Source organism: Sesamum indicum, linkage group LG5 (genome assembly GCF_000512975.1).
Source record: "Sesamum indicum cultivar Zhongzhi No. 13 linkage group LG5, S_indicum_v1.0, whole genome shotgun sequence".
Taxonomy (NCBI): domain Eukaryota; kingdom Viridiplantae; phylum Streptophyta; class Magnoliopsida; order Lamiales; family Pedaliaceae; genus Sesamum; species Sesamum indicum.
The window spans coordinates 12141374-12164509 of record NC_026149.1 but is presented as its reverse complement, the minus strand read 5'-3'; the positions used below and the strand labels follow the sequence as shown (position 1 = coordinate 12164509).

The 23136-nt window shown below is 35.2% G+C and overlaps 5 protein-coding genes across 12 annotated transcripts in view; 4 read left to right on the top strand and 1 right to left on the bottom strand.

The window, feature by feature from the left end:
• LOC105162428 (tetraketide alpha-pyrone reductase 1-like) lies at positions 683-3614 on the top strand. Its single transcript, XM_011080432.2, has 6 exons — positions 683-1036; positions 1527-1696; positions 1829-2020; positions 2103-2265; positions 2808-2988; positions 3289-3614. The coding sequence occupies exons 1-6, from the start codon at positions 919-921 to the stop codon at positions 3422-3424; spliced, it is 960 nt and encodes a 319-aa protein (XP_011078734.1). The 5' UTR covers positions 683-918; the 3' UTR covers positions 3425-3614.
• Positions 4143-6957, top strand: LOC105162426 (tetraketide alpha-pyrone reductase 1-like). The gene is made up of 6 exons (XM_011080430.2): positions 4143-4471; positions 4554-4723; positions 5074-5265; positions 5347-5509; positions 6362-6542; positions 6668-6957. Exons 1-6 carry the CDS (start codon positions 4354-4356, stop codon positions 6801-6803), a joined length of 960 nt encoding a protein of 319 aa, XP_011078732.1. The 5' UTR covers positions 4143-4353; the 3' UTR covers positions 6804-6957.
• Positions 8042-9837, top strand: LOC105162424 (protein IQ-DOMAIN 14-like). Of its 2 annotated transcripts, XM_011080429.2 has the most exons (4): positions 8042-8397; positions 8502-8741; positions 8874-9440; positions 9527-9837. In XM_011080429.2, the coding sequence occupies exons 1-4, from the start codon at positions 8059-8061 to the stop codon at positions 9545-9547; spliced, it is 1167 nt and encodes a 388-aa protein (XP_011078731.1). In that variant the 5' UTR covers positions 8042-8058; the 3' UTR covers positions 9548-9837. The 2 variants fall into 2 exon arrangements, with proteins under 2 accessions (XP_011078731.1, XP_020549707.1); XM_020694048.1 differs by having other exon boundaries at positions 8874-9837.
• LOC105162423 (trihelix transcription factor GTL2) lies at positions 11157-13943 on the bottom strand. The gene is made up of 2 exons (XM_011080428.2): positions 13071-13943; positions 11157-12762 (listed from the first exon to the last, which is right to left on the bottom strand). The coding sequence occupies exons 1-2, from the start codon at positions 13442-13444 to the stop codon at positions 11424-11426; spliced, it is 1713 nt and encodes a 570-aa protein (XP_011078730.1). The 5' UTR covers positions 13445-13943; the 3' UTR covers positions 11157-11423.
• Positions 18773-23136, top strand: part of LOC105162422 (multisubstrate pseudouridine synthase 7) — a 19634-nt gene continuing 15270 nt past the window's right edge. For all 7 annotated transcript variants that reach the window (XM_020694029.1, XM_020694028.1, XM_020694026.1 and 4 more), the window contains exons 1-6: positions 18773-18986; positions 20488-20566; positions 20666-20863; positions 20953-21167; positions 22084-22156; positions 22437-22493. In XM_020694029.1, coding sequence (XP_020549688.1) covers positions 18790-18986; positions 20488-20566; positions 20666-20863; positions 20953-21167; positions 22084-22156; positions 22437-22493 — 819 coding nt within the window. In that variant the 5' untranslated portion in view covers positions 18773-18789. The remainder of the gene's footprint in view (positions 18987-20487; positions 20567-20665; positions 20864-20952; positions 21168-22083; positions 22157-22436; positions 22494-23136) is intronic.

Genomic DNA, 23136 nt, shown 5'->3' with positions numbered 1-23136 from the left:
ATATAGAGGCCAAGCAAAAAATGGCTGATTTCCCTCCGAAAGTGGCCTCACGTGATTTCCTTTATTAAATGAGATGGCCAAACTAACAGAAAGATCAATTTTGCCAAAAAAAAACAAAAAAACGACATAATTTTTGGGGACTAATACCAAAAAAGAGAAAAACTATGGACAAAAATCAGTATTAAATAGAAGAAGAAAGGGGAGATTTTTACACTTTTTGCTTCCTAAATAATATGATTTATTTGCTTTTTGTCATCATTACTTACATATTTTGCGGGCACTAAATTGACATTTGTTTTTCGCATTTTGCATTTTTGTGAAAAGGGTTGTTAAGTTATTAGGAGGGAAAATAAAAATAGTCTTCTTCTTCTTTTTTTTAAATATAGTTTGGTAATAATATTTATATTTTTCTTTATGTTATGTCTTACAAACCTGTTTAAAATAAGAATTTCATCTCTTTTATAATCGAAAAGCGTTATTTTGTTGGCTTTGACAATTTAATCGATTTATATTCTTTTTATTTATTTATTTATTTTGTTTAAAATTATTTTAATCCCTCATTTTTATTTATGAACTTCTCATCCTTAAATTTCACATTTAGTATCATTCCAATTCCTGGGTCAGATTTTTGGCCAAAAAATTTGGTTAGGAGATGGAAACATGCAAAATTTTTTATTTAAGGGACAATGGATAAAAATGATTGAGAATTGTTTACTTGAATGAAGGTATATTTCATTGTTGAACAATTGAATAATATAAAGTTGTAAATTGATGGCATCCAGAATATGATTTACAGCTTATCTTGTTGAGATCACATAAGCGTTATTGTATACGGCCGGCCACAATGGACAAACTTCATCTCAATGCTACTCCTATAATTTCAACGGAGGAGACCAGAGAGACAAAGAGACAGAGAAGATGAGCGGAGGGGGAAGAGTGGTGTGCGTGACGGGAGCCTCCGGCTTCATAGCCTCATGGCTGGTGAAGCTATTGCTGCAGCGTGGTTATACTGTTAAAGCAACTGTTCGCAACCTCAGTCGGTTCTCTTTCTCTCTCTCTCTGCGCTATTTGTTTCTTGGGATCAGACAAAACTGCATTTTAGGTCTTATGACTTGGGATTCGCATTCATACCACATCCAACAATTGACAAATTCATCCCATCATTTTTGTTATTAGTTTTGTGCAATAAAATTGACACTATGTTTGTTTTTATTTTCAAGTTATATCCGGGTTTTGCAAATTTTGAGGGGAAATTCCCATTATTTTGTGCATGGGTAAAATTGAAAACGCTAATCGTTAGACTGATTAGCACCACCTCTCAATTCCACATCTCTGTAGCAGTATGTGTAATTGCTTATCCCAGTATATCTGTCAACTTTCTTATGAGATGGGAGAAAGAACAAGTGGAAGCATACATCTCTACTCTTGTAATCACATTTTCAACTCTGTAGCTCAAAAGGTAGTACGAATCAGTGTTGTACAATTAATCTTGTATGATCTTGGGTGAATGTATCTTGCACTTACAGATGATCCAAAGAAAGTAGTCCACCTAAAGGCACTCGAAGGAGCAGACGAAAGGTTACACTTGGTCCAGGCCGACTTAATTGAAGATGGATCGTTTGATTCGGTGGTTGATGGTTGTGAAGGTGTATTTCATACAGCTTCACCTGTTTTGTTTTCAACATCAGACCCACAGGTTTGCAGTTTTACTTGTTCTTTGGCAAATTACATTTTTCGTTCCATAACTTAGGGGTGGTACATTTTCAGTCACATTGCTATAGTATCATAACTTATATAAGATCTCATTTCACCTCTGTGCACAATTCAGGCAGAACTGATAGAACCAGCAGTGAAAGGAACACTTAACATCCTTAGATCGTGCAGCAAAGTAACATCTGTTAGGCGAGTGGTGGTGACATCCTCTATGGCTTCAGTTTTGTTCAATGATATACCCAAAGGTCCTGATGTTGTTGTTGATGAAACATGGTTTTCAGATCCGGCGTTCTGTGAAGAAACCAAGGTTTGATCCTTCTAAAGTACTAAACATGTGTTATGTTTCTAAATTCATGGAGTTGATGTTAGTAAACTGAAATTGCTTCCAGTATTGGTATCCCCTTTCAAAGACCTTGGCAGAGAAAGCTGCTTGGAAATTTGCTGAAGAAAATGGCATTGACTTGGTAGTAATGCAGCCTGGCCTTGTGCTTGGTCCTCTGCTTCAGCCAACACTCAATTGGAGTTCTGAGGCTATCTTGGACATGATCAAAGGTATCACATCAAATCTATATCTCTAGGTTGCTTTTTTCATACTTAATTAGAATTAAGGAGCTGAATTAAGTGATTAAAATATTTTATGTGTTTTCATTGTTAAAGAAAATCGCTTCAGACACATATCCTAATTGCAAAACATTTTCCAAATTGTTCTTTTAGGCTGATTATGGATGGAATAGGATTTGAGGGAATGCATATTTGGAGTATGGATTCAAATGACTCCATATAATTCAAACGTGATAATTTCACAAAATGTAGTTCAGAACAAAAACTCAAAATCCTTTTTTAGCATGGACATATCCAAATAAGTTTGTTGAATTTCTTATTATGGATTTCAAAATCCTTAGGTTCGAATCCTTTGATCCAAATACAACATTAGTTCCTCTTGGAGTATTTTCTCTTCAATGTTTGACGTCGTGTGAAGACAGACAGAGATGTTTATAATGATCTTATAATGCTATTCAAGTTGTTACTACTTAAAGATTCATAAATTACTATCTTTTTTATAGAACTTGAAAGGACCAAGTTTCATTTTGCAGGAAAGGAAGTGTTTCCATCGTATCGATTCGTCGATGTTAGAGATGTTGCTTATGCTCATATAATGGCTTTTGAAAATCCTTCAGCTAGCGGCAGATACTGTTTGGTTGGAAATACATTAAGTCATCCGAAAACTCTGCAGGTTCTGGATAAGCTCTATCCTTCCCTCAACATTCCTGTGATGTAAGTTTCTCGGATGTTTTCCATATTCAATCTTTTTTATTCTTTTTCAACAGAACTACGCATTACTTACCTAGGAGGATTTACATTGTTGAAGAGAGAATTACACTTTTGGTTCCCAAACAATCGATTTCAGTCCCTAAATAATCATCACTTACAATCTTGGTCCATGAACATACACTTTTTTAACTGTTTTAGTGATCATTTCCTTCAATTTGGTCAATTACATGCTAAAATCCTATTTTCATGTTTTGCATGTTTCAATATCCAAATGTTTTCATTGTATTCTTTATAAAATTGCAGCAATGCAACAGACAATCCAATTTACCAGGTCTCAAAGAAGAAAGCAGAGAGCTTGGGCATCAAGTTCATGCCTTTGGAGGTGAGCTTCAAGGATACTTTTGAAAGCTTGAAGGAGAAAAACTTCCTCACTTTGTAAGACCAGAGTGGCCTTATGTGGGCAAATGTAATACCCATTGGCCCCATTTATATTAAACTGTGAGATGATAATTTAAGATGTGGTTTACATTGTGGAATAAAAATACTGGTGCATGTGTGATAAATTTGTGATGTATTTATTTCTTTTATTAGTTGTTTTTAGAATTATGGAGTGAATTTAGCATAATGTCCTGTAACAGGACAAAATGTCAATGTCAATGTCAACCTGAAGTTTGTTCTAGTTGGTAAACATAGCCAATTTATGAGTTCAATTTTTAGATCAACAAACTTGAAGTTGCCATTTGATTGTTTATTGAATCAAAGGAAAAAATGATATTTAAATTTTTTATTTTTTTCCAGCCGCACATGGACACATATATGGTATGTGGTTTTTCCTATTTGATTTAACAGAGAATGGATGAAAATGGGTAAAACAGTAGAAAATCATTTACCAAATTCTTTACTTGAATTGAGCAGGTTTTTGAGGTATATTAGCAATTTGATTCTCCAACAATTTCTAAAATCAGGATAACCTAATCCCACCTCATGGATTGCAACCTGGAATTCACTGGGTAGTTTAATTTGGATGAGTCTGAATAATATCAAGTAGAAGAAGTTGAATTTGTGAATTCATGGCACCGATGAGATCATTTACAATCATCTTGATATTTTCCTAAAATTAAAATGATTTTGCATAATACAATCTTAAATCATAAAAATAGCACTTTGCACACCCATTGCTGCTAACGATTAGAATTTCTGAAATGGGTAAAAGGCGGTGTATATTGCCAATAAATATACAACAAAAATGGTATAAAATACTATTTTTAGTACTTAGGATTGCAAGCATCCACGCTTGTCGTTATTCTACACGGCCGGCCTCAATGCACAAATTCATCTCAATGCTACGGAGACACAGAGACATCGAAGATGAGCGGAGGCGGAAGAGTTGTGTGCGTCACGGGAGCTTCAGGCTACGTAGCCTCATGGCTGGTGAAGCTATTGCTGCAGCGTGGTTATACTGTCAAAGCAACTGTTCGCAACCTCTGTCAGTTCTCTCACTCTCTCTCTCTCTCACAGACACAGATACACAAATTGTATGTATAAATGAATGAGTTTGTACGAGGCAGATGATCCAAAGAAAATACTTCACCTAAAGGCACTTGAAGACGCAGAGGAAAGGTTACAGTTGCTCCAAGCCGACTTAATTGAAGATGGATCATTTGATTCCGTGGTTGATGGTTGTGAAGCTGTCTTTCATACAGCTTCCCCTGTTCTCTTTTCAACAACTCACCCACAGGTTCCCTTTCCAATCTACTTTCCTTTTTTTATCTCTTCTCCCCACTATCCTTTCTTCAAATACTTTTCTCTCTTCTTGTGTTTTTAGTCTTTTTAATTCAAACTTACTCCATCTTCATAACCCTTTCGTTGCACCTTCAAACTGGATTGCATGTACATATAAAAGCAACTATGTTTAGTACATCATCTCTTGTTGAAGCATTGGGAAACTGTGAATGTGCTTAAAATACACATTAGTTGTTGGGATTTCCAAATTGGTTTTTAGATGTATTTGTCATCATTTCTTATCCAGGCTTATTTTTATTTAGAGATTCATACCAACACTTCTGTTTGCCTCTATGCACAATTCAGGCACAACTGATAGAGCCGGCAGTGAAAGGAACACTTAACATCCTTAGATCCTGCAGCAAAGTAACATCCGTTAAGCGAGTGGTGGTGACATCCTCTACTGCGTCACTCGTTTTCAACAGAAAAACAAAAGGACCTGATGTTCTAATTGACGAAACTTGGTTTTCAGACCCAGATTTTTGTGAAGAAAACAAGGTTTAACCCTTTTAAAATACTGTCTATATATATATATATAAGTTGGTAGACTTGATACTAGTAAACTCAAAATGCTTCCAGCTATGGTATCCCCTTTCAAAGACGTTGGCAGAGAAAGCTGCTTGGAAATTTGCTGAAGAAAATGGCATTGACTTGGTAGTAATGCATCCTGGCTTTGTGCTTGGTCCTCTCCTTCAGCCAACTCTCAATGCCACTTCTGAGTTTTTCTTGGACCTGATCAAAGGTATCATATGAAATTTCTATTTCTAGGTTACTATAAAGTTTTCCAGAAACCAAGGATCATGCTAAGAAAGGTGCATATACGATTTTGATACCTCAATGTTATCATTGAAATGGATTTGGTTTCCCATGTTCCACGGCTTTTATGTATTTGGTCCTTCAAGCTGTCAATTCTAAATAGGATGGTTCCTCTCCATTAATTATCATGTATCAGAAATTAATGGAAGAATGCAGTGTTGCTCGCATCATGTTGTATTTGTGGGAAAAACGGGTAGAATTCTGGTCATATGCTTCATACCCCCCAAATTATGCCCTAAAACTCCTCTAATACAGCACAGTTTGGATTTGTGAAGCAAATGATCAAAAGTCCACGCCTTTTCCCCTCAAATGCAGCAACATGTGAGCTGTACGTGCATTCTTTGTTAATTTCTGACAGAGAGTTAATGGAGAGGATCAGTATGTTCATAATTGACAACTTAAAGGATCAAATTTGTCATTCTGGAACATGGGCAACCAAATCCATTTCATTATTGATAAAGTTAGGAAATCAGAAACATATTTTTTTGCTCTAAGAAATTAATCAAAATTACAAAGAAATGATTAAGAAATATTATTTGTTTTAATTGTTAAAGCAAAATAACCTTAGACCCATATTCTAATTGCAAAACATTCTTTTAGTTTCTGCTGGAGTATTTTCTCTCTCATTTTCTACCTAGTGCAAGAGATGGGAATTTCGGATAATCTATCACGTTTTTCTTACAGATATACTCTGTTAAGGATTTTCCAACTGTTACTGCTTGAAGGTTACAAACCACTATCTCCTAGAACTATCATTGACCACATTTTAATATCACAGGGAAGGAACTGTTCCCATGGTATCCTTTCGTGGACGTTAGAGATGTTGCTTATGCTCACATTATGGCTTTCGAGAATCCTTCAGCTGCTGGCAGATACTGTCTAGTTGAAAGAGTATTACATCATTCTGGATTTCTGCAAATTTTGAAGAAGCTTTATCCTTCCCTCAACATTCCGACAATGTAAGTTGTTCTCTGCATTGTTTAGGTTGTCCATGTTCAAACTCTTTTATTATGTGTCAAAATCCTATTTTCAAGTTATGCATGTCAAATATTTTCATTAATTATATTCTTTTTTGAAATTGCAGAAGTGCAGCAGAGAATCCAACCCATCAGGTCTCCAAGGAGAAAGCAGAAAGCTTGGGCATCAAGTTCATGCCTATGGAGGTCAGCTTCAAGGATACTGTTGAGAGCTTGAAGGAGAAAAACTTTCTCACTTTATAAAAATCACATTGCTATGTATAATTGATTCAGATCTACAGCCCAAACACTCAGTGGCTTCACTTTTGCATCATTAGATGATGTAATTTGACTATATTTTAGCTCAGCAAACTTGAAACTCACAATAAAATGCAAGCAAATATATATCACAATTTTAGTTGGCTTCATGATTTCTCTGAGTATGCAGTATATGCGAAAGTGGTTCGTATGACTTAAAACTCATAAATTTGATCTAATAAATCTTTTAAATTATTTCAATATCATAAAATCAATATTTTGAATATGTTTACTTTGTTGAGTAAATATAATTTAAATTTTTATCATTTCAAAATCTGAAGTTTTTAATTGGAATATATTGCTTTCTTGTATTATAATCAAAACCAAGCAATTTGATCATTATGAACTGTGGTCCATTAGATTATTCTAAAAAAGAAAGGATGGCACGTTTAGTAAATCACTTTGTAGCTCTTCCATAATCGTTTGAAGTTTTATCATTAAATTATGAATTTTGAATATTTCAGGTCAAAGTCATAGAATAATCGCCATCATACGCGTGGTCATACTCCATAATCACCTACAGGGTAGGAGTTTCATCTAATTTGATGACTTTTAATAAAAGTGTGAATGAAAAATATCCTTATATTGATGTGGATGCAAAATAAGATACAAGAGAAAATTTAAAATACAAAGTAAGCTAATATCATTCAAACTATACCTATGAACAAAATACAGGTGCCTAATTTTTTTCACGGGGGATTTTTGCTCATGTACCACTCTACAGGGGTGCTTACATTTTCCTCCTTTTTTTTATTTTTTTAGTGAATTTAATTAATATTTTATATCATTCAAACTATACTTATGAACAAAATACTCATAAAAAATAGAAAAAAACATAACAATATTTATTTTATATTCTATATATTTATGGGAAGGACTAGTTTTCATAAAGGGACATATTGCAATTAATCCTTCTTTCTCCAGTAACACATTCAACAAACAAAACTGGGCACAGCCGGAAGAATAGACATGCGGCAAATGGCAGCTCAAAGGGAAATCACTGCACTGCAGGCCTTCTTATGTTATTGTTAAATTTCTAGAAAAGAAAAGGAAGCTTAGTCAAAGAAGGAAATCAACTACTCTTAAGATTCCTGCACCAAAGCCCTATACATATATATATATTTGTTTCATTAGGTGTTTGTTCTATTTCCATTTTGTTGTTTAGTCTGAAGCAATTGCATTAGTTGTCAACTGTTAACCCATGGGTAAGGCAAGCAAATGGATCAGAAACTTCTTGATGGGGAAAAGAGAAGACGGGGCCAAGAAAACAGGCCCTTCACTACCACCAGAGACTAGCACGTCGGGCACGTTGGCCGTGACTTCACCGTTGAATACTCCTAAAGTAAGGAGGAGATGGAGTTTTAGAAGATCGACCAGCACGAAAGTGGTCACTTCTCATCAAAGTAGTAGATCTCTTGACTTAATCCTTACACCAAATCAAACCTTACTGGAATACCAGACTGATCGGCAAAACTACACAACTTCTTTAAGTGCACATGCAGCTGCTACCAAAATCCAAGCAGTCTATCGTTCTTATTTGGTAAATGGATATGCACTCAAACCTCTGCATTTAAGTTTCAGTTCAACTTTCTTTGTTATGAGAAAAGAATTAGTTCAGGGATGAACTAATGAATGTACATGCAGGCAAAGAAAGCGTTGCGTGCTCTGAGAGGGTTAGTCAAACTGCAAGCCTTGGCTAGGGGTCATTTGGTAAGAAAAAGAATGAATATTGTTTTAAGGTCGATGCAGGCCGTCTTGGCGATTCAAGTTAGAGCCCGGATTCAAAGGATCCAAATGGCAGAGGAACCACCAGTTATGGTGGGAAGAAGAAAGTCTTACAGGGAATCATCAGCTTCTGATACACAACTACGAAAGGAAATTAGTGTAGGTACTCATTGTATTCTTCTACTTGAAGAAAAGACAACTCCAAAAGTCTTTTGCGCATTTATCATTTCACAGGGGTTTTAACCCTCAGCAATCGGTATGCATTCGTATCTTAATTTCCTTCTAATGCAGGTTGCTACTGGGAATAGGTTTTCAACCTGTGGAGGTTCAAGGAACAGAAGTGGAAACGCAGATCGCTCACCATATGAGAGAGTGGAATATGGTTCAAGAATATACAATTCAGGTCATTTTTCAGTCTCGCATAGAGAATACCAACTACACATGTGCCCCAGTCCATCAACATTGTCCTTCACTGATTCGAGCTCTACAACCTACGATGGGCAACTGGAGGAATTTTCATTAGAAATGGCAAGAAGAAATTCCAGAAAGTACTCTGCTTGCCCGGAAAACAAGCATCCCTTCATCCATTTACTAGCACAGCGCCCGGACCACACAACCTCGGACTCCCATTTCACGCCGAATTACATGATCAATACGAAATCATCAAGAGCAAAAGCCAGATCACATAGCGAACCAAGACAGCGACCTAAAGAGGACACCAAGCAGAAAAACAGACGATCATCGTCAATGGATGAAAACAATGAGAATCCTTATCTAGTGAAGCTGTATCGTTCCGGCAAGTCCACTATTGATGGAAACCATGATTCCAATATCAGAAGTTCATTAATCCCATTTGAGGTAAGTTTTGGGACTACCCCTTGTCACTTGCTTTACTTGCATGAGTTCATCACAACTTAGCTTTGGCTTCATTCATGCAACTGCAGCCTCCCATAAATTTGTATTGATTCTTCATGAGCCACCTGGACAAAGATCAGCAGAAACTCAGACATGTAAGTCAGCAACCGGCCGGATGATGATGCCTCTGTTGTGAATCAATACAGCTCTATTTAGTTGTTCTTTGCTATCACATCCACCAGCGGAGGCCTCAGATGCTGCTGATAACAGTGAGGATGAGGGGACCTCACCACCAGATCAGATCAGGCGTTTTCTTGTTTCTTTTTAGTTAATTATCATTGCTCCATTGCTGCATTTATCTTTTCATTTAAATAATTTCAGAACTATTGAAGAGTTATGACCCACAAAAATTCTATCGCAAAATTAATAAAAAGTTATGTTTGAATATGAAAATTCTATCACAAATTAGATCTGGGCGCGAATGATTTTTTTACTTTATGGTCGCAATATCGCCATAAGTAATATTAATTGTTTATGAATAGTTTAATATAAACTATTAACAAAATTATGTTTTAAAAAAATAAATTAGTTAACATTTTGGGTAAATTGCATAAAAGCCTCTTATGTTTTGGTGAAATAGCACGAGATCTCATTTTGTTATTTTGATTTTTTACAATGGTCGCCCATCACAAACATTGTTCCAAATAGTCATAATAGACGACCATTATATCCATCGCAAATTTTGTTGCAAAAATCATTATAATTTACTTATTTCAGTGCTCATCACATTGTCGAGTATTCTGACCAAGTCAACTACCAATTGCAAATACTTGTGATGGAATTTATGTTTTGTCACAAAATATTTGCAACAAGATCGTCAAAAAACTCGTGTAAATCTTAAATCATGATGAATTTCTTAAAAAATCCATAGCAAAAAAGTTTTTTTTTTTTTTTTATAGAATGTGGTGTATACCAATTTAAAAGAAGAATGCAAATAAATTTGTGACAAATTAATAACTAGTTTAAAATATATGTAGCGAAATGTTAATTAATAGTGGAATATTCTCAATTATATTATTTTTTTTAGTAATAGTAATTAGTAAAAAATTAATTGAACATGACTAGGAAAAAGAAATTTAAAAATAAAGACATTATTAATGAATAATCTTTAAAGAAAAAATGTAATATCAGAAAATTCAAAAGAAAGACATGCAAATGAAAAATGAAAAATTTTCTTAAATAGGAATACTTGTAAAATATTGGAAATTTGTGTTTATGCAACAATGACATGGATCACTATTTTCACTTGCACATTATTATATTAATTGTTCTTAACACAACACTAATTAAATATAACTAATAATCATTGAACACAACATAAATTAAAACTTTCAATTTAAGGACTACATCAGTTTCCATTTGATACCTCCAATTAAATTCAGAAAGTGATTAAATTACTTGTTTCGCACCAACTAATTAATCATCATTTTTTTAAACATGTCAATGATTAATAATACAACATTCATATAATAAATTGTCAACATATTATTTTTACCTCCAAATATATACACTTTTAAAACTTATTTTTAATAGCTCAATAAATAGTAATTAGACAATTAATATATATTAATATATATTGCATGTTGTTTTAATTTAGTGTTTGCATCCCGCAAATGCATGCACTGACCAGACTGAAACCCCATTTAAATACACAAATAATGACAGAAAACTGAATCCAGTACCCGAATAAATGCTTGGAGTTACAAATTAGCAGATGGGGCCGGCCGCTCCGAGTCTCTCTCATTCTCTGCCGATTTTTATCACCTACTGACACTACTGAAACCCAGAATTCGCCATCCATCGCTGCGCTAACTTCATCAAAAACCAGCTTCCACTATCAGATACATCATTAATTCAGCTTTCTTCTACTTAACTTAAACAAAAACCCCAAGGAAATCATCTCATGTGCAGACTTGAAATATATGTTTAAGGTGAAGTGTGGTGGCTGTGTTTTTCCGGGCTATAGTGATCCGGCAGGGTGGTGGACGTCGGTGCCACAAGAGTTCCTTCACTGTATAAACAGCTGAGCTGATGGAAGTAAGGGCATGTTCTTGAGTCAATAGACCTCTTCTTGTTGCTATCTTTGGTTTTCCTGAAGTATTTGTTGATGTTCTCCCACTTCTCTTTGCATCTTTTAGCACTCCTTTTGTACCCCAATTCCAACATTCCTTGTGAGATTCTTTCCCATAGAGGGGCCGCCTTTGCAATTGCACCCTCCTTGCTGCTGCTGCTGCTGTCATCATGATCAGTACTACTGTTGCTACTCAGCTTGCACCTCAGGTTTATCAGAGCCTGGATTTCTTCTCTTGGCCATCTCTTGCCTGTGTCGTAATTTGCTGCTAATGAGGTAATTTCTGTGGTTACTGCAGATGTTGAGGTTCTTGATTTTGAATCTTTTGTGGCTGGAGTTGAAGTAGGGCTTGAATTAGGAGATGGGGTTTTAGTTTTATAAGTGGCTGTTATTGGGTAGTCTTGAGAAGGAAATGAACTAGGGTTTTGGTGGGCTTGGATCTTGGTTGATGAGGAGATGGATGGTTCTGCTTTGCTTTGGGATGTTTGGAAGTGATGGGTTTCGAGAATTTTACCAAGTGAAGTGGAAGAATTGGATGGCATGTTATAGTTTACCTTGATAAGCTCTTCAATCTTGTTTGCCAAGTGTTGGTCTTCATCAGATGTGAATTTTTTCAAGAACTCAATGATTCTTGCCTGTCTCTCCCCAGAACTGGCTTGCTCCTTTGCCCTCATCTCTATCTCCATTTTAAACCTATCCATCTCTTGGTTCTTCCAAGCTTCTTCTCTGGAGATCTTCTCCTCATCCCTCTTCACAATGTCCTCAATCAGCTTGTTGTGAAGCTCTTCTTGTCTAGCCATCATCTTGCTCACAACACTCTCACAGAAACCCTTGAACATTTCAAATTTATCTCTCCTTTTCCTCTTCTTACTTGATTTTTCTGGTTTTCTCATCGCTTCTTCACACGGATCTGCAGCTGCTGCTGCTTCTCCCACGTTCTCTGAATTCGCTTCCGCACTCTTGTTTATAGCTTTCTCTTGATCCTCCTTCTCAGGATTAATCTCCATGTTCTGACTGATCCTTTCAGCTGAAACCCGAGCTGTTTGTTGATCATCAGCAGGATAGAGTTCATCAAGTTCACTGAAAATCCTGTAGTTCTTGTTGTAGCTTACATTGTTCAAGTTCCTGCTTTCTTCATCAAATTTCTCCTTGCACTGTTCTGCGCTTCTCCTGAAACCAAGCTCCACAAGTTTCCTGGACGATCATCATCAATTAACAAGTAAATCCATAACTACTCCATCAAAATTCATATGACTTCCTGTTGAAGAAAAGATCTGGCAGAAAAAAAGTACGAAAAATGCAGCACAGAAAGAAACTCTCTCTAATCAAGACTCTACAAAAAGTAACTGCGACTTTTTGAGTAGCTAGTACGACATATAATATATACTATAAATCTTACTTCACTTTGATCACAAGTCTCCCTAGCTAAGAAAGAACATTAGAAGCAGCACTGAAACCCAAGGCTTTTTGCTTGTAGAGTTTAAAAGTAAAATTAAAAACACCTTGAAACATGTTCCCAAGTGAAATCAGGGAACCACATTTCCATGCTGGATCTGAGTCTGAGCAGCGCAAGAACTTCATCATTGGACCAGCTGCTGGGCCTGGGATCCATCGATCTGGATCTCTCTCTTTCAAGGCCTAAACTAGTGGAGATCATTAAGGCCGCAGTGGGGTTCTCCACATGCTTCCCGTCATGAATAAACTTCTTGTGGGGGGATTCTTGATGATGTTGATGGTGCTGTTGCTGAAGCGTTGGACTGTGGAGAGAAGCGTAGGGATCATAAGCAGCAGCAGCGAAAGACAGAGGAATGGGAAGTGATGAAGTTCTTGAAACTAAGAATTGGTGGAACTGATCACTCGGGACACCATCAAACATGGTTCTTTCTTTCTTTCTTTCTTTCTCTCTTACCTTCTTCTATTCTCCACCCTTTTCCTTTGTCTTGATCATCAACTTAAATTTGCAAAAAGAAACACAAAATATATATCAAGAGATACAAATTAACAGAAAAGCAACAAAAAACTCTCTCTCTCTCTCTCACTCATCAGAGCAGTTTGTCTTGTATCGCAGGACAGTAATAAAGAGATGGGCATGCGCCTAAGATCGATTGTCTTTTGTTTTTCTTTTTTCTTTCTTGTGAGGAAAAATGACATTGGGGAGGGACACTAGCTAGCTAGAGTCCAATGAGTGGACACGGACAGGACTAGGTGTTGACGGTGATTGGAGGTTGGATGGCACGTGTCATAGACACACGTGGGGTGTGCAGTGACAATGGGATATATATATCATAATAAGGTCAGAAGGGGAGTGAGAGCATTTCGAATCCAATGTCAAATATATGCAGCGGGCGGGAGGGGGTGATGGCGACGGTGCTGTAATTTAACGGCAATAAGGTAGCAAGAGCACGTGAATGCATGCAGAGCAATGGGACCAGTTATTTATACAACCTACGCCCATTTTCACCCAACTACATACTACATACGACTTCCACGCTAACCGAAACTCGTATGTGTTTGCACAATTAATTTATTTTTTTAAAAAAAATATTATTATTTTAAAAATATGCTGATTAGATTAATGAAATATTAAAATGTATAAAAATGAGAAAATAATAAAGAAATGAGAGAAGAAAAAGAGATGTGGAAGTTGAGAAAAGAGAAAATGAAAAGTTAAGAAGATTGAGAAAAATAGAAAGTTGAGAAAAGAAAAATAAATTAATTAAATATTAAAAAAATAAAAATTGACATATCAAAATTAAGTAACATACTAAAACAGTGCTCTCACTTTATATATAGTAGATATGTTACAACAATAATATATTTTGCCTTTCACAAATTCATTACAAATTATATAAATTTGTTTGTATTTACACTCTTTGTTAATTGAGTAACCATTAGCGATGGCAACGGGGCGAGTCTAATCGGACCCGAGGCCCATCCCGCCCCGCCTCACACCTCATCCTGCCCCGCCCTAGGTGCAGAGAAATTTTGAATTTTGACTTTTAAGTCTTTTCTTTTAACTACAAATAATTGTAGTGTTATTTTAGTTAACTACTATTATTTATAGTTAAATATTTTAAATTAATTATTTAATTAGACTTAAATAAACTCGTGATCCAATTAAAAATTATTTTTTTAATTAGTAATATTAGTTTAAATTTAAATACATTAACATAGTTTTCACTCTAAAATGAACTATATAATACAAAGTATACATTCATATAAATTATTAATTTTCTCATTAAATAATATTATTTTACAATCTACAATGAATTGTATAAAACAAAGTATACGTTTATCTAAATTATTAATTTTTTCATCGAGTTTATGTTTTGTATTTCTTATATAGAGTTGGATATATGCAAAAATTGTTTAAGAATTTACATATAATATTATAAATTTATTAATAATAAATAATAAAATATATATAAAACTTGGGACGGAATGGGTCCTGGACCCGCCAAATGCCATTCCAAACCCGCCCCGTTGAACCCACTCCGAACACACCAAATTCTATCCCCAAACTCAAACGGGCTGGATTCGGGTCGGGGCACTAATTTTTCGAGGGGAATTGCCATCTCTATTCACCATCAATCAGCTTTTATTAGTGTACATTGCATCGCATCACGCTCAATCAACATAAAATGAACCGCTGGATCGGTGCATCTTTAATCACGTAATAATTTAATTATATTTTATATTTTTATATTATGTTTGAATTTAAATAAATGTGTTACCGTGATAATTATAAATTTTATTTTCTCAAAATTATATATTATCTTTAATTAAATTGTGGTTAAAATTAAATATTATATATGTATTTGCAAAGTTGTACTTTTAATTTGGTATTAATAATACGCAATTACATATGTTGTACCGTAAATATATCGCGTACTTATTTAAATAATAAATATTATAATAGTTGGTTGTTTAAGTTTGCGTTTAGAATTATTATATTAATCCCTTAAATTTACTCTTTCACGTTGTTATAGTTTTAGTCTCGAATGGTCCCTCCAACCATTTTTCGATGAAAATATGTTTATTTTTTATTTTTTGGAGGTCAAAACAATTGAATTTGAATGTATTTTTTTATTTTAGTCTCTTAAATTTAATAAATTCTCAAATTAGTCATTTTTTAGAGAAAAAAAAATATTATAGTTTCCTGCCCTAGATATTGACCTTTATGTAAGAGTTGTTCCTTTAGTGGTTGTCAACACAGAGTATTTTGGTATAAGTGGTATGAGACCCACCTTTTTGTATTTACTAGCTGTCATGACACGTTGTCTCTGCGTGGATATAATAAATAATTGTTGACGCTTTAAAATTTATTATAAATAAGAATAAGATTATAAACCAACACATCACATTTAATAATTAAATAAGTAAATAAATAAAATAAAACTAATTTAAAAATATTATCTACACAAAAAAAATAATAATAATGTGAGTGAAATTTTTTCATATTAGTATGTATAGATAATATAAATCATATAGATGAGAAAAAGAATTTGAGTAGGGGTGGTTGAAAGTATATAAGGACATTTTTTGGTAATTTAAAAAATTGGTGTAGCAGTGTAAGTAACCGTTACCTGTGAGTGAGAATGGAGTTTTTTTCTTATATAGTATAGAAGTATAGATAAGACTCGTTCGCTTTATAATAGTATAGGATTATAAAAGATTTATACCGATATAATTATTTAATTATTTCAAATGCTCCATATCATGTTTCAACCTTCAATATATTATTATATTTATCCCATACTTTTACTCACGTTAATCACTAGATTTACTTTTAATCAATATTAATTTTTATTTTTAAAATCAATATCATATCGATTTAATTATATGTTCGCAAATACTGTGTGTCATGTTGGTTCCTATTTATCCATCATTTATTTTTAATAACTTTAAATTAATTAATTATTTTTAACTCTGCACGTATTAATTTTTTTTTTTTTTGATAAATGTAATTTTCATAAATAGAAAAAATATATTACAACAATAATGAATTAAGTAGTGTTTTCCTCGACAGGCCAAGGATATGTCACAATCTATAAAGTGCATGTGTGCTAACAGAGCTAGCTAAGGTAATACAAAGCATACGCTGTCTAACATCCTCCACAATTAAGCTAGCTACAATATTCGGGTTCCGCTCAGTATGCTCGAATCGCCTAAGATTTCTCTCTCTCCATATATGGTAGATACACGCACCCAATAATGTGCGATAGGCCACATTGATGATATGTTTACCCCTCCACTTCCTTGCAGTCCACTTGACATCTGTCCTCCAATCTCTATTAGGCCACGTAAAGCATACAATCGTCTAATAGCATGAAGGCATTGGCTATTGTATCGACATCGGAAGAATATGTGTATGTGTCTCCACCTCATCCTCATCACATAATACACATCTACCTAAGTGGGATAACCATGGTTTGTCCGTCGTAGGTAGTTTCTCCAATATAGCAAGCTATAAGATAAACATGTGACGAGGTATCTTTAAAAAGCCCGAAAGTAGTGAAGCCCAACCTACTTTCGGGCCTAGTGGATCAAATAATCGATATAGAGCCTGGATCGTAGGAATTCCACCGGCAAATCTCCAAATAATTCGATCATTATCTCCATGAATCGGTGGAAGCGTGTGAGTAATCTCCAAGTACTCTATGTGAGTAATGAGAGGTCACTGCCACTGACCTCCCTGGATGACAGAGCTAAGTCTGATGGATTCATGAAGACCAAGGGTGATCGGCTCCCTCGGGAATCTCTCCATAAAAGGACCGAGATGATGCCATAGGTACTTCCAGAGATAAAAGTCACCTCCATCTTCAATATGGTATTCCACCATTGATCGCAGCCACGTTCGCAGCCGGACCACTTTCTTCCAACCCCACGAGCCTCTATAATCAGGGATAGTCCATATTGAAGCATCACGTAGTCATCCCTGGTATAGCTAATCAACTCAAATGGAAGTCCTATCACACCGGATGACATCACATAATTTTGTGCATATGAGAGCACGGTTCATTGTGCTAATATCCCTCAGTCCTTGTCCTCCCTCAACTAGTGGTTTACAAACCTCCATCCACGCCACTTTGGCGTAACCACTCCTCCCCGTTCCTTTCCATAAGAAAGTCCGCAGGCGCTTCTCAATGTTATTAATAACCCCTTTTGGTAGTATGAATGCCGAAGCCCAGTAAACACTCAGAGCTGTGAGTACAAATTTAATAATTTGTACCATCCCCGCATATGAGAGTGTCAAGCCCTCCCAACCAGCAATACGTTCATCGATTATTTTCAGTAAATTGGCAATCAGAAATAGACAGTATAGAAGAGATCAAGGGAAGACCTAAGTACCTCATCGGTAGAAGCCCCTCTTGAAATCAAGCACCACTAACATCTGCTCTTTTAGCTCTTGTGCAAGTTGGGAGATAATAAGATGAATATTCTCCACATTAAGTCGTAGTCCTGACCACATCCCAAACCGATCCAATCCGTCTTTAAATACTCTAATGGAGTCAATGTCAGCACGACAGAACAATAAGAGATCATCAGCGAACCTCAGATGAAAAATACGAGAAGGTAAAACCCCCGTCCTAGTCGATCATCTGTAAGAATACCAAGTGCATCACCTCCATCACAAGTACAAATAGGTATGGCGAGAGTGGATCGCCCTGTCGAAGGCCCCGAGCACCTGCGAAAAAATCATGCGGCTTTCCGTTCATCTCCATCGAGAATGACGTAGTGGTGACACACTCCTCAATCCATTTCATGGATATCATTGGAAATCCAAAGAATTTCAACATAGCTTCCAAAAAATTCCATTCTACTGTATCGTAGGCCTTGCGAATATCCACTTTTAAAGCACACTCCATGGTAACCGCATTTGATTGTAGCCGGTAAAGAGTTCCTGCACTTATCATTTCTTTTATAACTATCGTCTGATAGTTTTTTCTAATATATTTTTTTTATCTCTTCAATTTATGTATTATCTAATTTTATCAATTTTTATTTATATTAACTTATTATTTTATATACATATTTTTAGATACTTTTTACTCTACAGAAATTAGACGATTTAATTTATATAAATATTTTTTGTAATTTTTTTAAAAAATTATGGTAGTTGGGATATATAGAAGATATTTTTTTTATTAATTTTTCATTTATTTATCTAAAATATAATATAAAAATTGGCGCTGCAGAGAAATCCGCACATGGCTCTAAATGTTGACAAGGCAATTGACGCTCTCACTGAAAAGGATTAACCGAATCGAACTAAAACCCTATGCCAACCTCTTCGCCTCTGTAAAACCCTTCTCGTGCCGTTCGGAGGGAAACATGACTTCCGTTGAAGAATCCGATGTTGGGATTGTCTGCTACATTTCTCATCTCCCAGGCTTCCGTGGTATTCTCAAGCAGAGGTATTTTCGCTCTACACATGTTGCGTGTTTACCGTGTACATGCATTTTAGTCTCACATTTCATGTCGGGTTATTCTGTATAGAGGAATTTGGGGCATGCTTATTATTGGGTATTGGTATCTTTGACTTGGGTTTTTGTGCCGCTAATAATTTTGGAAGTATTTGCCTGATCTAATTGTGGGCGTTCATGCAGTTTAACGGGGAAAATTATCTCCATTGCCATTTGTGGTTGTTTTTTGGTTTATTGAGTAGCTTTCGGGGACTGAGGTGTTGTCAGAATTCCAAAAACTGCTGACCACTGAAGCATAAGTATATATTTGAATAAGGAAAAGAATGTTGTTTATATTTGATGCAATAGTTACCTTGCATCAACTGCCCATGCACCTTTGACCAACTTACTTTAAGCTATTGCAAGGCAGCCCAGACAAGTAGCTCTACAGAACTTCATTATGTAGTTAGTTTTAAAAGAAATACATGATATATTGGCAAGTATTTAGCATTTGATACGATGTCAAGCTGGAACCTCAATTGGGCAAAGAAGTGAATGGTAAAAGAAATGCAAGCAATAATCTGATCTGCTGAAATTGAAACCATACTAAACATAATGGTTTAAAATATGACAACAATGCTAATTATACAGTAGAGTATTTTTGTCTTTCTCTAATATGCGAATGTGTTAGTGGAAACGGAAAATGTTATATAGTTATGTTTAAACATACCAGGTCTTCTGAAAGCAAGTGGAGAATATAGAGGTGAGCAGTTGAATTTCTAACCCCAACATCAAGATTATGCTTATAGTGGAAGAATTAGTGAGAATGGAGTAAGAAACTGAGCTCTAGGGGAGGTGGGAGAGAGAGATCTTCTTTTCCATTAACACACGTAAGAACCTTCAACATATTTTGATCGCATAACCAAGGATGGCCTGCAACATTTGATTACAAGAATCATCTTTTTTTATTTTAACACTCCTACTGGAATCAAGTAACAGAGGTTTTTGGATAGCATTATCGGTATCATGCCTAAATGTTGCATACTATTGCCAAAATTTTATTTTGAAGAATGTGATCACATAATTCCAATCATGGTACTTTGTGGCGTGGCCTTTTGCTTTGCATACAAAAGAAAAATAATAATTGAGTTAGAGCTATTTAGACGGTTAATGTAGCTAAGTTGTATATGCATTTGCTTAAGGAAGTTTGAGAAAATTGGTAATAGCAAAGCTTCACATATCTCCGTCATTCGTCATCCATGATTAATGAATTTATTAATTATTATTCAGGATGTACTTATGATTTATGCGCTTAGTGTGACCGGTTAACCCATAACTACTAAATAGTGGAGTAATTAGGGGGAAATAAAGTACAAGGATTTCATGTAAGCAGTTATGATTACAACTACAATTTGTTGCATCTTACATCTTTCTATTAAGTTACTATGGTAGAGCTTTATGTCGGTGCTTTGAGAAAAGAGCATAAGCCTTTATCTTATTCATTCATTTTTAGATATTCGGATTTTATTGTAAATGAAGTGGATTTGGATGGAAATGTTGTCCATTTAACCTCGCTGGAGGCTCCATCAGAGGTATGCAGCTACATCTTAGTTATTATAGGATCAGTTTGGTCTATTTTCTTTAAACTGGAATATTTTGCACTCATACTAACTCGTAATATGATCTGTTAGATTGCAGAGGAAAAAAAAGACAGCCTAGTTGATCTACTGGATAAGGATTACTCCCCTACCATAGAATCTTTTAGAGCTCTTGCTGGTGAATCTGATGCGGAGAAGTTGAAAGATTTCATAAATCAAATTGCTTCAGGAGTTAACAACCATGACGAGTTTATTCTTCTTTCTCCGTGCTCTGATAAGTCCCATCGAGCGGTAGCCTGAACAAATTCTGCTGAATAGTAGTATGCATTAGGTTTTACATAGTAGTCCTTACTGTTCATGGAAACTTGATTGGTTTTCAGGCTGTTCATAACTTCTTCAAGGAGAGACTGAAACTCTTTGTCACTGACACAATTGATGGGCCAGATTCCGTATCAAAGTCGGTTCGCGTGCGATTGAATTCAGGAAGTCATAGTGGTAGCAGAAGGAACTCCAAGAAAAGAAAAGAACGAGGTGATAAACCATATGATTCTAGGGGCTCAGATAATTGGCCAGAAAACATTGGCAAGTTTCTCAGGTGATGTCTCCTTTATCTATTTTCTTTTATTTTTTATTGCTCATAATAGCTTTGCTATTAATTGTTCAATGACTTTCAACTGCTAGAAAAGTGAATTGTTTAGTACTTAGTAACTCTGAGATTTATTGACAAAAATTGTCCCATCCCCACTTTGTGAGATCACAAAATACCGCATGGGAACTGGATAATTAGGTAGCATGAGAGAATAAGTTTAAAAGAAAAGATATCTGTCTTTTGATCTTAACGGATAATGATGTGTAGAATAATTATATGAAAATTATGTGTTAAAAAAAATAATTATGACATATTGAGAAAGACTCTTAAGGCACCTTTTGTGCTTAAAGGAATATGAGGCCCGGATGCCTGTATTTTGATCTTTTATTACTGTTTTGGAGAGGCATGCACTGATGGGATATAGGGAGAGAGGACATACCACTACACATGTTGAAGATGTGAATGGTATTATTACTTCATCCTTGTCTATGCTAAATGTGGAGTAAGTGGATCATGCTCTCCATGTAGTTCAATCAGGCGTGAAGATACAATTGAAAGGGGAGGCTGTAGGGTTTAGTGATCTATGCAGAAGAAAGCAGTCAGATTTTAAGTTATTGTTCTTATTCTTGTGTAATTAAATTTTTTGTTTTCTTGCTCTTCATCTTGTTTTATATGCTACTTCTGAACTAATAGCATTCACCCTACGTACACGCTTCTAGCAAATCCATATCTATATGTACTTATCCTGCAAACTTATCATCTGCAAATGATGATATTTGTTCTTCTGTATACTTTTATGATAACTAGTTGATTTTCTTTAGATATCTTTCTTCCTAAAGCTCATAGTGCCTCCTCTTTTTGGTCAATCCCATGCTCAGGTAGTTAAGTGTCCGAAACAACTAATAAGGATTGTAATCTGTAGGTTTCATCTTTACAAAGAGAACAAAGATACACAAGAGGCTCTTGGGCTCCTTGGGAAGATGCTTGGCATTCAGGTATGTCACATTTATTCAGTCGTCTTCATTCTTAATAAAAGTGCCAACTAATATGTTTATGTGAAAATAGTGCTGTCTGGTAGTTGTGTTTGATTGCTTATTCTTGGTATGACTGATTACACGTTGAAGCAAAATCTTGTTACAACCTATTGATTTCCTATCATATGTGCTCTTGAATAGTCTTCTGCTCTTTTATTTTCAGTGTTGTCTCCTAAGTTGTTTCATTTCTTGATGTATGGGCTTGAAGTTGATAATTTTTCCACAATATCTCATTTGGCAGCCAAGGTCCTTTGGGTTTGCTGGCACAAAAGATAAACGCTCTGTATCCACTCAAAGGGTAATTTCATATGTTGTTCCAAACAAGTTCTTAATTCTTTATGAGCATTGAAAGATTAAGTTTTTTCAGATCAATTATCTATATTACTTGACTAAAGTTTGAATACTCTTGAGATGTTTTAGTTGGATTTATGAGTTTATGCCTTTTCTTTTGTAGATATTATCATTTTCATTTTTCTTTTGAGATGATTAATGATAGTTGACTTTGGTGGGTAAGTCAGACTTTATAAAATTAGTGATTTCTGACAATGTTATGAAGAATACCACATTGTGGAAGCCTGGCAGAAAATGTTCATCTTGAATATATTTTGATGGGAATTAGTAAAATCAAGAATTTTATGAAGATGGGAAAACTAGTTTGGACATAATTCTTCATTGTGCTTGCTTTGAAATCATTCATAATTTATTATAGAGCAATGGCTAGGAAAGCAATCTAAAATTTAGAATTCTACAGGTGACACTAGCTATGCATGTCTAGGATTGGGGCGCCCTTTTTTTGCTTCAAGGTTTGGGGCTAGGGAAAAAGCTTATCTTTTACCATTATTACAAATGCTACTCGTTATACAGGAAACTTATGTATTAGAGTCTTCTTACCCAAATGTGAGCCTTTTTCGCCTAAAAAGGAGGGGGGGGGGGGGAAAAAA

Coding starts and splice junctions, on each gene's coding strand:
- LOC105162428 (XM_011080432.2), top strand. CDS start 919: ATGAGCGGAGGGGGAAGAGTGGTGTGCGTGACGGGAGCCTCCGGCTTC. Junction 2,021..2,102: donor CGTTCTGTGAAGAAACCAAG/GTTTGATCCTTC, acceptor AATTGCTTCCAG/TATTGGTATCCCCTTTCAAA. Junction 2,266..2,807: donor TATCTTGGACATGATCAAAG/GTATCACATCAA, acceptor TTCATTTTGCAG/GAAAGGAAGTGTTTCCATCG.
- LOC105162426 (XM_011080430.2), top strand. CDS start 4,354: ATGAGCGGAGGCGGAAGAGTTGTGTGCGTCACGGGAGCTTCAGGCTAC. Junction 4,472..4,553: donor AGCAACTGTTCGCAACCTCT/GTCAGTTCTCTC, acceptor TGTACGAGGCAG/ATGATCCAAAGAAAATACTT. Junction 6,543..6,667: donor TCCCTCAACATTCCGACAAT/GTAAGTTGTTCT, acceptor TTGAAATTGCAG/AAGTGCAGCAGAGAATCCAA.
- LOC105162424 (XM_020694048.1), top strand. CDS start 8,059: ATGGGTAAGGCAAGCAAATGGATCAGAAACTTCTTGATGGGGAAAAGA. Junction 8,398..8,501: donor CAGTCTATCGTTCTTATTTG/GTAAATGGATAT, acceptor ATGTACATGCAG/GCAAAGAAAGCGTTGCGTGC. Junction 8,742..8,873: donor AACTACGAAAGGAAATTAGT/GTAGGTACTCAT, acceptor CTTCTAATGCAG/GTTGCTACTGGGAATAGGTT.
- LOC105162423 (XM_011080428.2), bottom strand. CDS start 13,444: ATGTTTGATGGTGTCCCGAGTGATCAGTTCCACCAATTCTTAGTTTCA. Junction 12,763..13,070: donor ACTTGGGAACATGTTTCAAG/GTGTTTTTAATT, acceptor ATGATCGTCCAG/GAAACTTGTGGAGCTTGGTT.